Source organism: Ananas comosus, linkage group 19 (genome assembly GCF_001540865.1).
Source record: "Ananas comosus cultivar F153 linkage group 19, ASM154086v1, whole genome shotgun sequence".
In the NCBI taxonomy this organism is placed as follows: domain Eukaryota; kingdom Viridiplantae; phylum Streptophyta; class Magnoliopsida; order Poales; family Bromeliaceae; genus Ananas; species Ananas comosus.
Window position 1 is genome coordinate 3,024,969 of NC_033639.1, and position 17,486 is coordinate 3,042,454.

The 17,486-nt window shown below is 44.1% G+C and overlaps 1 protein-coding gene across 1 annotated transcript in view; it reads right to left on the minus strand.

Moving 5' to 3' along the window:
• Positions 2,809 to 17,486, minus strand: part of LOC109725247 (protein transport protein Sec24-like CEF) — a 39,804-nt gene continuing 25,126 nt past the window's right edge. The window contains exons 16-23 of the mRNA XM_020254357.1: positions 8,675 to 8,752; positions 8,350 to 8,488; positions 7,961 to 8,125; positions 6,795 to 6,940; positions 6,519 to 6,701; positions 4,013 to 4,101; positions 3,893 to 3,924; positions 2,809 to 3,392 (exon numbers count right to left, since the gene is read on the minus strand). Coding sequence (XP_020109946.1) covers positions 3,286 to 3,392; positions 3,893 to 3,924; positions 4,013 to 4,101; positions 6,519 to 6,701; positions 6,795 to 6,940; positions 7,961 to 8,125; positions 8,350 to 8,488; positions 8,675 to 8,752 — 939 coding nt within the window. The 3' untranslated portion in view covers positions 2,809 to 3,285. The remainder of the gene's footprint in view (positions 3,393 to 3,892; positions 3,925 to 4,012; positions 4,102 to 6,518; positions 6,702 to 6,794; positions 6,941 to 7,960; positions 8,126 to 8,349; positions 8,489 to 8,674; positions 8,753 to 17,486) is intronic.

Consider the following 17,486-nt stretch of genomic DNA (forward strand, 5'->3'; position numbering starts at 1 on the left):
TTGAGAGCGTCTTGCTGAAGCGTTATCCCCATCTTTTTCAGATGGAGTCTTGAGGTACGTTGCTTTCGAGTTTCGCGGACGAAACTCCTTTTTAGGAGGGGTGAATGTGACGCACTGGGCCGTTACAAATTGCAAGGTTCGAGTGTTTGTTTCGTGTTCTGAGCTTTTCCACACTTCGTGGAGGGTTGTTGACAGTGTTCCGACCCATGATTCGAACCTGGAGATTGGAGGTTTAAAACCTAGCACCAAAATCCGAAAAGTCGAAATTTTGGTCAGCTCTCAGGTAGTCTCAGCAGGGCTGCGTACCGGTACGGAGTTGATGGCTATACCGGTACGCGCTGATGGCTGTACCGGTACGGGGCTGGTGTACTGGTACACAGACGGATTTCGTGCAAACCCGAGGATCAGGTTTGGCTGTTTCGCAGGTGTTGTACCGGTACGCGAGCCCGTGTACCGGTACACAGTGCAGCGCAAGCAGTTTTTGGGGCAGGGGTGTTTTTGTAATTTTTGCATCTCTATTTAAACACCACCACAGCCCTTGGGGGGGCTCTTTTGAGCCCCAGACCTGTGGAGAAGAGGTGAGACTCTCCCCCTTTGATTTCTTCTCCATTTTTGGTGGATTTTAGTTGGTTTTGATCTCTCTTTTCTCCTTCTCCTTGCCTCATGTTGGATTTCCTCCATTGGAGAAGCTTGAAGGTTTTTGTTAGAGCTTGTTTGGAGGAAGAACTTCAACCCTAGCACCTTCCTAACTAGGTTTGAGACTTCAAGAGAGGTGAGTAGGCTTGATCTTTTCTTTAAATCATGTTTTAGTAGTTTTTACTAAAGGAAACCCTAGATTTTGGATTTTAGGATTAGAAATGGGGATTTTGGATTTGTAGCTTCTAGAACCAAATTGATTGGTTTAGAACTTTGATTTAGGTTGGATTTGAAGGACTCTATCTCCCTTTTGGAGATCGAGAGAGATTCCTTCGCGTACGGTGAGATTTCTCCACCTTAGCTTGGATAGCTTAATGTTTGAGCTTAACTTTGTTCGTAAGGTCCGTTTAACTCTCATTTCTATACCTTTAGGGTGCTAGGAGAGTAGCAGGCAACTTCGTCGGAGGTTACGACGCACCGCGAAGACTTTGGTGGGTTTGGCTTCATTGAAATAGGGGGAGATGCCTCCTACGTGGTTAAATGTTTTCGTATACTATATATGCATGCATATTCCTATTGAATAGGATTTATATGAATTTTAGAATGCTTAAAACCCCTATGTTATGCATCATGAAAACTTGACTCTATGTTGTAGAGAGAAACATATGCATTGTGAGCATGCATGAGTTTAATGTTCTAATGAATAATGTAAGATCGTATTTCTTGTGTGGGAAATGATTAGAATGACAAGCTTTTAGATTTATTATTCATATTGGGACATAGTAAGCAAAAGTGTCATAAAGGGGCACTTGAACTAGAAAATTGTTGAACTACTATTTAGAAACATGATGATAAGCCACCGGAAATTTGCTATATTCCATATTTTAGACATGATGACATAGAGATAGGCCATTGAGACAGTTACTATATTCCGTATTTTAGACACGATGACATAGAGGCGGGCCTTTGAGATATGTGCTGTATTCCAGATTTTAGATCCGATGAAACAGTGATGAACCACTAGGACCTGAGACGGACTTATTCGCTTGCATGCCATTGTGCTCATTCGCACATACTTGTGAGAGTCGCTCCCTACAAGTCGGCACTCCGGAGATAGCCATCGCGACATATGCTCGCCCGTGCGGGATTAGGCGCTAAAATAGGATGCCGTAGGGGAGGCTCATTCCTAGAGTGGGGATGTTGACTACCACGGGGCCATTGTTGGCACGGCGCAGGCCGGACTACCTACGGGTAGCTTCCACAGGATTTGACTACTAGTGACATATCTTTGCCAGTTGGACATCGACTAGAATAGCAATAGTATCACCTTACTGTTTAGCTTGAGGTTATCATGTTGGACTTACTCCTGTGTAAATATGTCATAATAGTTTTAATTACTTATGCAAAATCATGCTAAGTTACTTATGCAATTTCATGCTAAGTAGAGATCATGTGGTAGGTTAATTACTTATGCAATTTCATGCTAGGTAGGGATCATGTGGTAGTTTTTCAGTTTAAATATTGCTTTATCTGCTTACCCTTTCTTTTGTTGGGCCTAGTGGTGCATTTCACTGAAGCCAGTAATTGCCTACTGAGAACTATTACTTAATAGTTCTCATGCCCTCTATTTGATGCCTTTTTCAGCGCCTTCAGCACCGGTGGAGGCACGGGATCGCGGCAAGAGGATCGCCTAGTTAGTAGTGGAGCCAGTTTTGCTCCTAGGTGGATTTTCTCTCTTTTTGAGTTTTGTGAGAGAGAGGTTTTGTTACCATGTTTAGAGACCACCATTGTACTTTCCTTTGTATTTGTATATTGGTTTTCTTGTACTAGGTTATGCTACTTCTTTGTGATTTACCTTTCATTTTCCATATCTTGTCGTTGAACTTAGTTGTACTATGCTCTAATATTACTAGATCTCTTTGCACTGTTGTTTTAATTACCGAAATTTCGTAGACACCTTATATGTTTTAGACGTATGACGGGTCTGGGCACGTGCCAAGTAGGCTTCCGCTAAGCCCCGGGGCGTGACAGTTGTTTAGCAAATTATAAATCTGTTAAATTATTTTGAGTTTTATTGAGGTGAAAAGTTTTATGCACAGTAATTGAGAGAGGGACTAAACAGTAAAGATATTCCTGTACTTTAGCCAAACGAAAATCCAAAGCAAGCATTGATTGATGACAAAGAAACATGATGATAATGGCACTGATGGTGGTCAAGGAGCAACAGGAATGGACAACAAAACTTGCACCAACGAAATACACAACAGTTCCCGAATCCCCCTATACACACTGATGGATCACAAAACATTTATTAATAATCAGAACCTCCAAGATTACTTTCAACATCATACAACCTCTCCGTTTGTGAAAGAAGAAACAAAATTAAGATCCATCCAAGATCCAAAGAAATGCGTCGCGCTCAGCACCTCAAACTTTTGTCCCTATAGCAGAGCATGCATTTTCCTGCTGTACCAAGACCTACAGTTGTAAAATTGAAAGCATAAAAAGTTCTACTATAAATTCATCGACTGTACTCTGATTAACCTGCTTCTCATCCGGCCATCTCCAAATTTGGGCTGTACTTAAATAAATAAAGGAGCTCATAGCCTCATATCAAAAAATAGCATGGAAACAAAGTATGCGATCGCCTCATGCAATTTTTGTTTGGATTTGCCGATGGACGTGCACAAGGAACTCAACATAGGAAAGGCCTCCGGGGGTCTTGTCTTCAACCATGTATGAAAGGAAGAACATTCCTGCAAATAAACAAACATAATAGGCATTACTGAACAAAAAAGTAACTGAACAAAAAAGTATTGCAGCAGTAATTTGGACAGAATCAACAAGTCTATCCCCCAGAAAAAGAATCAACAGTCTACCCCCCCACTTTGCACATCAGATGGTTCAGCTCTTTATGTATATATAAACACCACAACGATAACTATTTGCACATATAACCTTCCAAAATCTGAAACTTTTACATGTGCCTGTTACAGATCTATCCTTGTACTCGGTAAAAGTCGCCCTCAGAAAACTATTTCAGAGCCAACTTACCCCATAGAGCAGACTAATGACTAACCAACTTAAGTAAAAGTATTGTAAAAAACTTCACTTTCAAGTGGTCTACTAAAATTCAGATTTTACCGGTGCACATATAAATGGATAATTCTGAAGAGGTATTTATGTTAAAACCATTAAATTACACTCTTTGGAGATAGGACCAAACTTTTCCTTTCAAACCAGTTAGTCCACTAACCTGATGGATCACCCTTTCTGCAAAGTCGCAAACTGCATCATCAAATATTTTTAAAAAATCAGTATTTACATGATAAAACTCATAAAACAAGAGAATAAGGAAACAAAAAATCCAATTTACCGCAGATATGAACATCGTTGTCGTCTTATCTCATTAACCACCTCATTTACTTTTTGTGAAAGATCATTATCAAATTGCTGCAATACCAGCTGCAAAGTAAAAAAAGATACATCAAATAAGTATAGTTAAAACCAGTTACCAAGAGATGCAGAGCACAAGTTTTAATTTGCTAGTAGAAACAATTATGGTAAACCAAAGCACATGTTCAACAGAAATTATCAAAACAATAGTAGGCTGACCTCTAAATTTGCAAGAAACAAGGAAGATTTGAAAACCCCAAATATAGTAAAACAAAATGTGTAAAATAACAATCAAGTTCTCAGTAATAACAAAAGCTAAGATAACTGCATGATGGACAGAATCACCAGCTTCACCAGTAACTTCAAATTTACCATCAGGTTATCTCAAGATATTATATGCCTTAAACTCACAGCTTGTCAAACAAAGCAAGATGGTTTCAATTCACAGATAGTTACACAAAAAATCAATGTAACCAGTGATTCAAGTATTTTCATGCCATAAAAGATTGTAATAATACTTGCCTAGGGCTGGCAAATGAGCGAGCCGGCTCGCATTCGACTCGCGTTCGACTCGATATTTGGCTCGCTCGAGCTCGACTCGAAATTAAATAAGCCNTATATATATATATATATATATATATATATATATATTTATTTATTTATTTATTTATTTATTAAAAAATATATAAATATATTATATTTTAATTATATATAGGCTGAGTGCTGAGTGAATAATCTGAGTTTAGTTAAAATTGGGCCAATATTGTTGGCCCATAAAAACAAACCCAATAGACAAAATAAAAGAGCAAAATTTCACTAAATTTATACATTTTTCCTTTCTTTTTTTCTTTTACAGAGCTCTAAATTTTCAATATATTTCTCTCTTTCTCTTTTTCTGTCTTTCACCCTAAGTGGCCAAGTCAGAAGCCCTCCAAATTATCAAGTAACTGCATATACCGGTTGTTGCCTACCTTGCTATTAATTGTATACTTGAGAAAATATACAGAATATTTTTAATGTAAAAAATTATTATTCATATAAAATTTTAATTTTAGTTATATATGATTGGATAGTTTAATCCAATATTTATCTATATAATTTATTTATTTTTGATTGCATAAATGAAAATGAATAATATGAAGATTGAAGGCGGAAGAAAAGACGTGAGGCGGAAAAGATTAGATATTCAACTCATAGATTTTTTTTTTCATATTATAATATTATATTTCATATCATTATTTTGTACTTTGAACTATTAGACATTTTTGTATCAAATTATAGATAATGTTCTATACAAATTAAACTATTGATCGTATGATGTTGAGAATTTCAAGCAGCTCGTTTAGGGCTCGAGCTCGCTCGACTCGAAATTAAGCTCACTCGAACTCGGCTCGAATTAATTTCAATCCAAGCTTGAGCTTAAATTTAGGCTCGAAATTAATTTTAAGCCGAATTTGAGCCGAGGTAAGCTCGCTCGAGCTCGGCTCGTTTCCACCCCTATACTTGCCATGCCATAAAGATTTCAATGAATTACCCTAGTCTGTGAATTGATATTTATACAAAGTAAGATCGATGTAATACCAGAGGCAAGTATCACTAGCCGATAACTACTTAAATCATCATACACCCTTGTGATTTTTTTCCACTTAATTTCTTAAGAAATCAAAAATAGATAAATACTTTCTCTCCGAAGCAATATCATCGAAGTCCAAGAACTGAATATTACAAAATCTAGAAAAGATATTGATTTAAAGAGTCATGGACTAATGTGGCGCCCCACTTCTCAAGAGGTTACCCATCCTCGAACTACTCCAACCCTAGCATGCTTAACCCTCTTAACACTTGCTTTGGGCGGGTTAAGATATTTAGCCCTATTATATCTTTACATATAGAACTTCAAAATCCTAGAAGTGCCACATTATCACCCCTTTAAGCCCTAACGGGTCAGGCTCAAGCACACTGATAAGAACCAAACGATGTGAGACTCATCTTCCAAGGCTTAGCCGACCTTGTGAGGAGTCACGCCTGCACCCACAATGATCGTCAACTGGGAAACCGTGCTCTACTTGCTATATGACCCTAACTCAGTAAAGACTCATCTCACACTTCCGGTTGATAATACCTACTATGACGCCCCACTTTTCAAGTCATCTATCCTAAAACTACTCTAACTCTAGCATGCTTAACCCTAACCCTTGGGCCTAGCCACCATCCAAAATGCTATAGCCGAGTTAAGAGATTTTGCTCTATTATATCTTACACATAGAACTAATCAAAATCCTTGGGTGTCACATATAGTAGTTGCAGTTGTCCTTTTTGAAGGCAGCTACATTAAGGCCACTGCTTTTTTTATATTCTAAGAAAGCTGACCGAAAGTCAATTCACAGAAGTTATTCCTCAGACTGTTTAGTTCATTATGAAGTCAAATTCAACTCTTCCTATGAAAACTTGCTTCCATGGTACTTAAGCAAAGGAACAAGATGTACCTGGTTTGGAACTCCGTCAAGAGAAGAAACCCCAAACAAATGTTGGAGAGTATCTGGGCTCACCATGTTGCCTACATAAATTAAACCATCCTCACCATTCTCTAAGAGATAGATTCCGTCATCATTCAGATGCTCGCTCGAGAGAGGAAGAGTAGCAGATAGAAGGGAAATATCATCATCTTCCTGCATCAGATTAAATGAAATGTCACACACATGTAATGCTGGATAACAAACAAAAATAAAACATCAGTACAAACTACTGCTGGGGTTTCACACCTTTGAAGTGAAATCATGGAGAGAGATCATCCTAGGATATACCAACGGAACAGCCAATAATATAGAAAGTGAAGCCACATGACTGACCCAGTAGGACCGATCATCCAACCGTCCATCATTTCTCAAGCCTATACTTTTGATCAAAGCTGGAACAGGTCAACAAAATGGTCTGCATGTCAACTTATGCCTATATGTAGGATGTATCAGTAGCCCTACTAAGATAATGAGATACATACATATATACCCTGCAAAACCTATAATTACATATAACTAGACCTGACAAACGGGCGGGTTGGGTAATCCACAGGCAGGCCATTGTACCCACGGGTTATTTGGGCATGAGTAAAATTTACCCGCAAATTTTTGGGTAGCCAACATCTTTACCCATACCCGCCCGTAGGTGAGCAGGTCGGTATACAGGTTACCCGCAATTTTTTTTCTCTTTTGCTCTTATATTTTTTAAATGCAAAACACATGTATATAAGTTTTAAAAGTATAACATAACTCATTATTTAAAATATCAAAACGTTCAATAAAAATGTCTTAAAGCAAAAAAAATCCATAAACAAAGTAACGCGATAAAAAATTAGGATTAGGATTTTTAGGATGAGTAAATAAAAATATATATATATTAATTAAGAAAATATATTTTGTAATTAAAAAATATGTGTGGGTACCCGTGGGTAACCGCGGGTGGGTTACCCAAAATGCCCACAGCTTAATGGGTACCCACCCGTTTTATCCGTAATTTTTTGGATTGGAAAAGTTGGTACCCAAACCCTCAAATTTGCGGATAACCCGCGAGTATGAGTCGAGATTGTCGGGTCTACATATAACATCCCAGCAGAGCTATTTTTCACATATGCCCATCAAAATTAATTTCTTACTCATATACCCTTTAACCTACAAATGCCCCTCTTTGAAAAGCTTTTTCTATTAGAAAACCAACTCCCCCCAAGATTTGACGACTCCCCAACTTATAAAAATTACATTTCCGTGAGAACAATACAAACCGAAAAGAACCATGAGTAGAATTTGAGGCTCAACGTAAGCCATATTTCTCAAATTTGGTTCCAGAAACCAGCGACATTACTAAAAAAAATAATAATGAAAAAGAAAAAAAGAAGCAAAATACAGATCCACTTCCATTCTACGAAACATCATACCTAGGGTATAAAGAGGCAGAAGTTTCAGAGCTTCGGGAAGAATTAGCTGCCCTGATGATGATACAGATGCACAAAATTTACGGTAGGAATGTAATATATTGATACAAAGGTTTGTTATTTGCTCCCGCACTTGAGAAAGAGGAGTGATGGGAATGCTATTTGCAGCTGTAAAAAACAGAGTACATTTTACATGATTAGAAAGCGAATGCAACAAATATGTCCAAGATATTCACAACTCCACCAGAAAAATGTTGCACTTTATTCAAAAGGTATTGCAAATGATATATTTATTCCGTTCTCAAGCAGGTTTTCCTTCACATAACTCAATTAAAACCTAAAATTGGAGATTAATAAAATACAAGCAAGACATTAGGACAAAAGTATTTTACCTTGTTTAAGGAAAGAGGTGAATTGAGTATCCAAATCAGCAGATCGGAAAAGATTACTAAGCATGTTTGTGCATGGAAGTGAAAGATTTATCACTCGTATTCTTCTTTGCCCATATACTGTGGTGTAGAGAAGCGCGCACTGGAAGGAACAGCAGCAAAGTAACAATTTAAGAAAATATTTGCATAAAAGGAAAACCTGCGGTGCAAATTACCGCATAGATTACTAACATATTACTAGCATATCATTATACGAAGTTACTAGTGAATGTTCATTCACAATAGGCATGGCAATGGGTTAAGAAAGTTAACATATATCTCTCCATACCTGAAATGCACATTCAGAACCCTCCTGAAATTTGTCGTCATGCTTGAAAGTGACCATTATGGTTTTGTCAGAGTCAATCTGCATCAGGCAAACTTATTTAGAAACAACAGAAGAGACAACACTTAATGATAGAAGATTCTTATTCGTCATTAACTCATTATCTTTAGTAATTTGTTTTCTGACAACACATTATAAAACTGCAACACTAATAACAAGGAAAAGAAGTCGCGAAATCAAAGTTTTTAGCAAATCACAATAGCCAGGGAGTGTATAGGTACTAAGCATAGCAAGCAAGTGTTTGGAGGAAGAAACAACAACAACAGCAACAACAACAACAACAACAACAAATCTCCATATGATAGACCTAGAATTGAAATGGAACGATAGCAACAGCAACAACAGCAACAACAACAACAACAACAAATCTCCATATGATAGACCTAGAATTGAAATGGAACGATAGTCCAATTGGAATAGCTGTTGGAGGAAGCGAGTCTGGTGAGTCATATGGTTCACCAAAACCAAATTTCATAATAAAGATTTCTATTCATTAATATCCGAAATATATAATTAGGTTTCTGCAAAGACAAATTTAAAACTGCATTCACTATCACAGAGGAAAATATCTCCAAAGGAAATCAAAGTTTTTTCATTAAACCACAATAGTCACGAAGCATGTAGGTTCCCAAAGCCCGTATTGGGAAAGAATCCATACGATAGACAGATAATTGAAGTGGCATGGTAATCATTGGAAGAGAAGTTGGAAGAAAGCGATTTTGGATAGTCATGTAGTTCAGCAAAGAGATAATACCAAATTTCAGGAATAAAACTTAACCGTTTTAGCTGTATATCTATTCTGCACTTGAATTAAGTACAAAAATAGAGTCAAAAATTGTGTTGAGAAAGATGGCGCACTGACAAATGGAATCCACAAAATAAAATATGTTACCCTTTTTCTGTTCAAAATATTCGAATTCAAGCATAAAATCATGGTTTTTTCAAAGTTTAATCACACTATAAAAAGGAAGATGGTGAATATTGCATAAGCCAGGGCCATGCACAAAGTATGTTTCCATCCCAAAATATATTACCGAGACAGATTGGTCCTAATTGAAACTAGCAAAAACTGATTTCACCTAGCATCTTTGCAGTTTATTGGCTTAAAAAAAAAAAAAAAGATCCAAACCTTCAGGACTTGATGCACAATGTTGCCAAAAATTCAGCGGGTCAAAGTTCAAATTTACCCATTACTTTTCAGGTACTACTACTAACTATGGATGACAATGCAAACCAGACAGCCAAGAGGCCAAGCAAGTTGACCCAATCATTGTTCGCAGGCAAATGAATTGACTAACCTACCTCTGAGTTTTATAGAGATACGAAGAGAGAGACGAGAGTTTCTTTCTATTTTTCCTTTTTTAGTTTGTGTTGGGAGGCTGGGTCGGTAGGTGGGTGTGGTGGGAAGTAGTGTTTGAAAAGGCGCAAAAAGACGCAAAGACCTAATGGAGCCTAGTGTCACGGACAAAATATTTTCCGCTGATCTCTCCTTGACAATGGCCCAAATCTGCTAGCGAGTTCGGGTTGGTAACGGGTCGAATCAGGTTGTCAATACCCAAACCCAACCTGCTGTGGGAAACTCAAGAGTTATGAAACTCATGGGAATTATGAGGTGACTCTTGAGCTTTTGGTTTTTATGAGGGCTCATTACTATGAGATAGTGGGTGAGTTAATGTGTGAGTTAGTGTGTGGCTAGGTTCATTGTATCTAGGAGCCTATAAGTAGTGGGGTTTAGCTAAGGTCAAAACACACAAGAGAGAGTGTGTTTGTATGCTGTTTGTAGGTTGTAATTCTCATTTCTAAGTAGTGTAGTACTTAGTTTTTTTAGAGAACCTCTGCCTCTTTCTCTTTGTCATTTCCCTTTGCATACTTTGTCGTAGGACGCGAAGGTCCGGGCTAACAACAGGGACAAAGGCTTGTCCATCTTCGAGCAGGAAAGGTGGGCGCCGCACGGACTTTGCGAACGAAAACGCTAAGTCCGTGACAGTTGGTATCAGAGCCGGTTCGAGAAGGAACCATGTCTTTGTCGGAAGCTGTCGTCGTTGACGTTGTGCCCGAGCGGGAGCGAACCGAGGGCGATCGAGGTGAACCACCAAAGGCGAGCGAGGCCAAAGGTGGAGGAGAGCACCCCGATCCAGGGGACGCAAAAGGGTGCAATAAGAGTTCAACTCTGACAGCCCTGCAGCTTTGCGAGGAGGTAAAGCGCGGGAAGGCCGGGGATCTCGAGGAGGAGGGCCTCAGCAGCGGCGAGACTATCGAGTCTCATGCGGCGCTGGAGCGGCCAGCGTCCAAGCAAAGTGCAAGTCATTCTGCTAAGGAGCCTGCGAGGACCAAAAGGCGTTCTGTAGCTTGGCGGAGTACACGTGTGTGTCGCGGAGGACATGCACACTCGGGGCGTTCTGCAGCTTGGCAGAGTGCGCGTGCGTGTCGTGGAGGACATGCACATCCGGCGAATTCTTCGCATAGCAGGCTCGCTGGTGCACTTGCTCAGAGGGGCAAGACACTAGGTGCTGGTGCGGGGACATGTGCGGACATTGGGAGCAAAGCACGGGGCCGATCGCGCGTGAAGGCACGACGGACCGCGCGGAAGGCTATGCGGACCGGGAGCGACTCGGCGCACGACGAGGGCGTCTGCGCGTTAGGTGGGGGAGAATGTCACGGACAAAATATTTTCCGTTGATCTCTTCTTGACAATGGCCCAAATCTGCTAGCGAGTTCGGGTTGGTAACGGGTCGAATCAGGTTGTCAATACCCAAACCCAACCTGCTGTGGGAAACTCAAGAGTTATGAAACTCATGGGAATTATGAGGTGACTCTTGAGCTTTTGGTTTTTATGAGGGCTCATTACTATGAGATAGTGGGTGAGTTAATGTGTGAGTTAGTGTGTGGCTAGGTTCATTGTATCTAGGAGCCTATAAGTAGTGGGGTTTGGCTAAGGTCAAAACACACAAGAGAGAGTGTGTTTGTATGCTGTTTGTAGGTTGTAATTCTCATTTCTAAGTAGTGTAGTACTTAGTTTTTTTAGAGAACCTCTGCCTCTTTCTCTTTGTCATTTCCCTTTGCATACTTTGTCGTAGGACGCGAAGGTCCGGGCTAACAACAGGGACAAAGGCTTGTCCATCTTCGAGCAGGAAAGGTGGGCGCCGCACGGACTTTGCGAACGAAAACGCTAAGTCCGTGACAGTTGGTATCAGAGCCGGTTCGAGAAGGAACCATGTCTTTGTCGGAAGCTGTCGTCGTTGACGTTGTGCCCGAGCGGGAGCGAACCGAGGGCGATCGAGGTGAACCACCAAAGGCGAGCGAGGCCAAAGGTGGAGGAGAGCACCCCGATCCAGGGGACGCAAAAGGGTGCAATAAGAGTTCAACTCTGACAGCCCTGCAGCTTTGCGAGGAGGTAAAGCGCGGGAAGGCCGGGGATCTCGAGGAGGAGGGCCTCAGCAGCGGCGAGACTATCGAGTCTCATGCGGCGCTGGAGCGGCCAGCGTCCAAGCAAAGTGCAAGTCATTCTGCTAAGGAGCCTGCGAGGACCAAAAGGCGTTCTGTAGCTTGGCGGAGTACACGTGTGTGTCGCGGAGGACATGCACACTCGGGGCGTTCTGCAGCTTGGCAGAGTGCGCGTGCGTGTCGTGGAGGACATGCACATCCGGCGAATTCTTCGCATAGCAGGCTCGCTGGTGCACTTGCTCAGAGGGGCAAGACACTAGGTGCTGGTGCGGGGACATGTGCGGACATTGGGAGCAAAGCACGGGGCCGATCGCGCGTGAAGGCACGACGGACCGCGCGGAAGGCTATGCGGACCGGGAGCGACTCGGCGCACGACGAGGGCGTCTGCGCGTTAGGTGGGGGAGAATGTCACGGACAAAATATTTTCCGTTGATCTCTTCTTGACAATGGCCCAAATCTGCTAGCGAGTTCGGGTTGGTAACGGGTCGAATCAGGTTGTCAATACCCAAACCCAACCTGCTGTGGGAAACTCAAGAGTTATGAAACTCATGGGAATTATGAGGTGACTCTTGAGCTTTTGGTTTTTATGAGGGCTCATTACTATGAGATAGTGGGTGAGTTAATGTGTGAGTTAGTGTGTGGCTAGGTTCATTGTATCTAGGAGCCTATAAGTAGTGGGGTTTGGCTAAGGTCAAAACACACAAGAGAGAGTGTGTTTGTATGCTGTTTGTAGGTTGTAATTCTCATTTCTAAGTAGTGTAGTACTTAGTTTTTTTAGAGAACCTCTGCCTCTTTCTCTTTGTCATTTCCCTTTGCATACTTTGTCGTAGGACGCGAAGGTCCGGGCTAACAACAGGGACAAAGGCTTGTCCATCTTCGAGCAGGAAAGGTGGGCGCCGCACGGACTTTGCGAACGAAAACGCTAAGTCCGTGACAGTTGGTATCAGAGCCGGTTCGAGAAGGAACCATGTCTTTGTCGGAAGCTGTCGTCGTTGACGTTGTGCCCGAGCGGGAGCGAACCGAGGGCGATCGAGGTGAACCACCAAAGGCGAGCGAGGCCAAAGGTGGAGGAGAGCACCCCGATCCAGGGGACGCAAAAGGGTGCAATAAGAGTTCAACTCTGACAGCCCTGCAGCTTTGCGAGGAGGTAAAGCGCGGGAAGGCCGGGGATCTCGAGGAGGAGGGCCTCAGCAGCGGCGAGACTATCGAGTCTCATGCGGCGCTGGAGCGGCCAGCGTCCAAGCAAAGTGCAAGTCATTCTGCTAAGGAGCCTGCGAGGACCAAAAGGCGTTCTGTAGCTTGGCGGAGTACACGTGTGTGTCGCGGAGGACATGCACACTCGGGGCGTTCTGCAGCTTGGCAGAGTGCGCGTGCGTGTCGTGGAGGACATGCACATCCGGCGAATTCTTCGCATAGCAGGCTCGCTGGTGCACTTGCTCAGAGGGGCAAGACACTAGGTGCTGGTGCGGGGACATGTGCGGACATTGGGAGCAAAGCACGGGGCCGATCGCGCGTGAAGGCACGACGGACCGCGCGGAAGGCTATGCGGACCGGGAGCGACTCGGCGCACGACGAGGGCGTCTGCGCGTTAGGTGGGGGAGAATGTCACGGACAAAATATTTTCCGTTGATCTCTTCTTGACAATGGCCCAAATCTGCTAGCGAGTTCGGGTTGGTAACGGGTCGAATCAGGTTGTCAATACCCAAACCCAACCTGCTGTGGGAAACTCAAGAGTTATGAAACTCATGGGAATTATGAGGTGACTCTTGAGCTTTTGGTTTTTATGAGGGCTCATTACTATGAGATAGTGGGTGAGTTAATGTGTGAGTTAGTGTGTGGCTAGGTTCATTGTATCTAGGAGCCTATAAGTAGTGGGGTTTGGCTAAGGTCAAAACACACAAGAGAGAGTGTGTTTGTATGCTGTTTGTAGGTTGTAATTCTCATTTCTAAGTAGTGTAGTACTTAGTTTTTTTAGAGAACCTCTGCCTCTTTCTCTTTGTCATTTCCCTTTGCATACTTTGTCGTAGGACGCGAAGGTCCGGGCTAACAACAGGGACAAAGGCTTGTCCATCTTCGAGCAGGAAAGGTGGGCGCCGCACGGACTTTGCGAACGAAAACGCTAAGTCCGTGACAGTTGGTATCAGAGCCGGTTCGAGAAGGAACCATGTCTTTGTCGGAAGCTGTCGTCGTTGACGTTGTGCCCGAGCGGGAGCGAACCGAGGGCGATCGAGGTGAACCACCAAAGGCGAGCGAGGCCAAAGGTGGAGGAGAGCACCCCGATCCAGGGGACGCAAAAGGGTGCAATAAGAGTTCAACTCTGACAGCCCTGCAGCTTTGCGAGGAGGTAAAGCGCGGGAAGGCCGGGGATCTCGAGGAGGAGGGCCTCAGCAGCGGCGAGACTATCGAGTCTCATGCGGCGCTGGAGCGGCCAGCGTCCAAGCAAAGTGCAAGTCATTCTGCTAAGGAGCCTGCGAGGACCAAAAGGCGTTCTGTAGCTTGGCGGAGTACACGTGTGTGTCGCGGAGGACATGCACACTCGGGGCGTTCTGCAGCTTGGCAGAGTGCGCGTGCGTGTCGTGGAGGACATGCACATCCGGCGAATTCTTCGCATAGCAGGCTCGCTGGTGCACTTGCTCAGAGGGGCAAGACACTAGGTGCTGGTGCGGGGACATGTGCGGACATTGGGAGCAAAGCACGGGGCCGATCGCGCGTGAAGGCACGACGGACCGCGCGGAAGGCTATGCGGACCGGGAGCGACTCGGCGCACGACGAGGGCGTCTGCGCGTTAGGTGGGGGAGAATGTCACGGACAAAATATTTTCCGTTGATCTCTTCTTGACAATGGCCCAAATCTGCTAGCGAGTTCGGGTTGGTAACGGGTCGAATCAGGTTGTCAATACCCAAACCCAACCTGCTGTGGGAAACTCAAGAGTTATGAAACTCATGGGAATTATGAGGTGACTCTTGAGCTTTTGGTTTTTATGAGGGCTCATTACTATGAGATAGTGGGTGAGTTAATGTGTGAGTTAGTGTGTGGCTAGGTTCATTGTATCTAGGAGCCTATAAGTAGTGGGGTTTGGCTAAGGTCAAAACACACAAGAGAGAGTGTGTTTGTATGCTGTTTGTAGGTTGTAATTCTCATTTCTAAGTAGTGTAGTACTTAGTTTTTTTAGAGAACCTCTGCCTCTTTCTCTTTGTCATTTCCCTTTGCATACTTTGTCGTAGGACGCGAAGGTCCGGGCTAACAACAGGGACAAAGGCTTGTCCATCTTCGAGCAGGAAAGGTGGGCGCCGCACGGACTTTGCGAACGAAAACGCTAAGTCCGTGACAGTTGGTATCAGAGCCGGTTCGAGAAGGAACCATGTCTTTGTCGGAAGCTGTCGTCGTTGACGTTGTGCCCGAGCGGGAGCGAACCGAGGGCGATCGAGGTGAACCACCAAAGGCGAGCGAGGCCAAAGGTGGAGGAGAGCACCCCGATCCAGGGGACGCAAAAGGGTGCAATAAGAGTTCAACTCTGACAGCCCTGCAGCTTTGCGAGGAGGTAAAGCGCGGGAAGGCCGGGGATCTCGAGGAGGAGGGCCTCAGCAGCGGCGAGACTATCGAGTCTCATGCGGCGCTGGAGCGGCCAGCGTCCAAGCAAAGTGCAAGTCATTCTGCTAAGGAGCCTGCGAGGACCAAAAGGCGTTCTGTAGCTTGGCGGAGTACACGTGTGTGTCGCGGAGGACATGCACACTCGGGGCGTTCTGCAGCTTGGCAGAGTGCGCGTGCGTGTCGTGGAGGACATGCACATCCGGCGAATTCTTCGCATAGCAGGCTCGCTGGTGCACTTGCTCAGAGGGGCAAGACACTAGGTGCTGGTGCGGGGACATGTGCGGACATTGGGAGCAAAGCACGGGGCCGATCGCGCGTGAAGGCACGACGGACCGCGCGGAAGGCTATGCGGACCGGGAGCGACTCGGCGCACGACGAGGGCGTCTGCGCGTTAGGTGGGGGAGAATGTCACGGACAAAATATTTTCCGTTGATCTCTTCTTGACAATGGCCCAAATCTGCTAGCGAGTTCGGGTTGGTAACGGGTCGAATCAGGTTGTCAATACCCAAACCCAACCTGCTGTGGGAAACTCAAGAGTTATGAAACTCATGGGAATTATGAGGTGACTCTTGAGCTTTTGGTTTTTATGAGGGCTCATTACTATGAGATAGTGGGTGAGTTAATGTGTGAGTTAGTGTGTGGCTAGGTTCATTGTATCTAGGAGCCTATAAGTAGTGGGGTTTGGCTAAGGTCAAAACACACAAGAGAGAGTGTGTTTGTATGCTGTTTGTAGGTTGTAATTCTCATTTCTAAGTAGTGTAGTACTTAGTTTTTTTAGAGAACCTCTGCCTCTTTCTCTTTGTCATTTCCCTTTGCATACTTTGTCGTAGGACGCGAAGGTCCGGGCTAACAACAGGGACAAAGGCTTGTCCATCTTCGAGCAGGAAAGGTGGGCGCCGCACGGACTTTGCGAACGAAAACGCTAAGTCCGTGACAGTTGGTATCAGAGCCGGTNGAAAAATTTCTATGCAGCCCGGTCCCTGGCCCAAATCTGCTTAGCGAGTTCGGGTTAAAGACGGGTCGAATCGGGTTGTCAAAGAGGCCCAAACCCAACCCGCTGTGGGAAACTCAAGAGCCATGAAACTCATGGGAGTTATGGGTGACTCTTGAGATTTTGGCATTTATGAGGGCTCATAATGTGGGTTCATTATGTATGTGATAATGGGTGAGTTATGTGTGTGGGTGAGTTGAAAAGGCACCTTTAGGCCTATAAATAGTGGGGTTGGCTAAGGCCATGACACACAAGAGAGAGTGTGTTTGTATGCTGTTTGTAGGTTGTAATTCTCATTTCTAAGTAGTGTAGTACTTGGTTTTTTGAGAGAACCTCCGCCTCTTTCTCTTTGTCATTTCCCTTTGCATACTTGAAACAGGGATAACGATCGGGCCTGGAAGCGCAGGATGCTGANTTCGAGCAGGAAAGGTGGGCGCCGCACGGGCTTTGCGAACGAAAACGCTAAGTCCGTGACAGTTGGTATCAGAGCCGGTTCGAGAAGGAACCATGTCTTTGTCGGAAGCTGTCGTCGTTGACGTTGTGCCCGAGCGGGAGCGAACCGAGGGCGATCGAGGTGAACCACCAAAGGCGAGCGAGGCCAAAGGTGGAGGAGAGCACCCCGATCCAGGGGACGCAAAAGGGTGCAATAAGAGTTCAACTCTGACAGCCCTGCAGCTTTGCGAGGAGGTAAAGCGCGGGAAGGCCGGGGATCTCGAGGAGGAGGGCCTC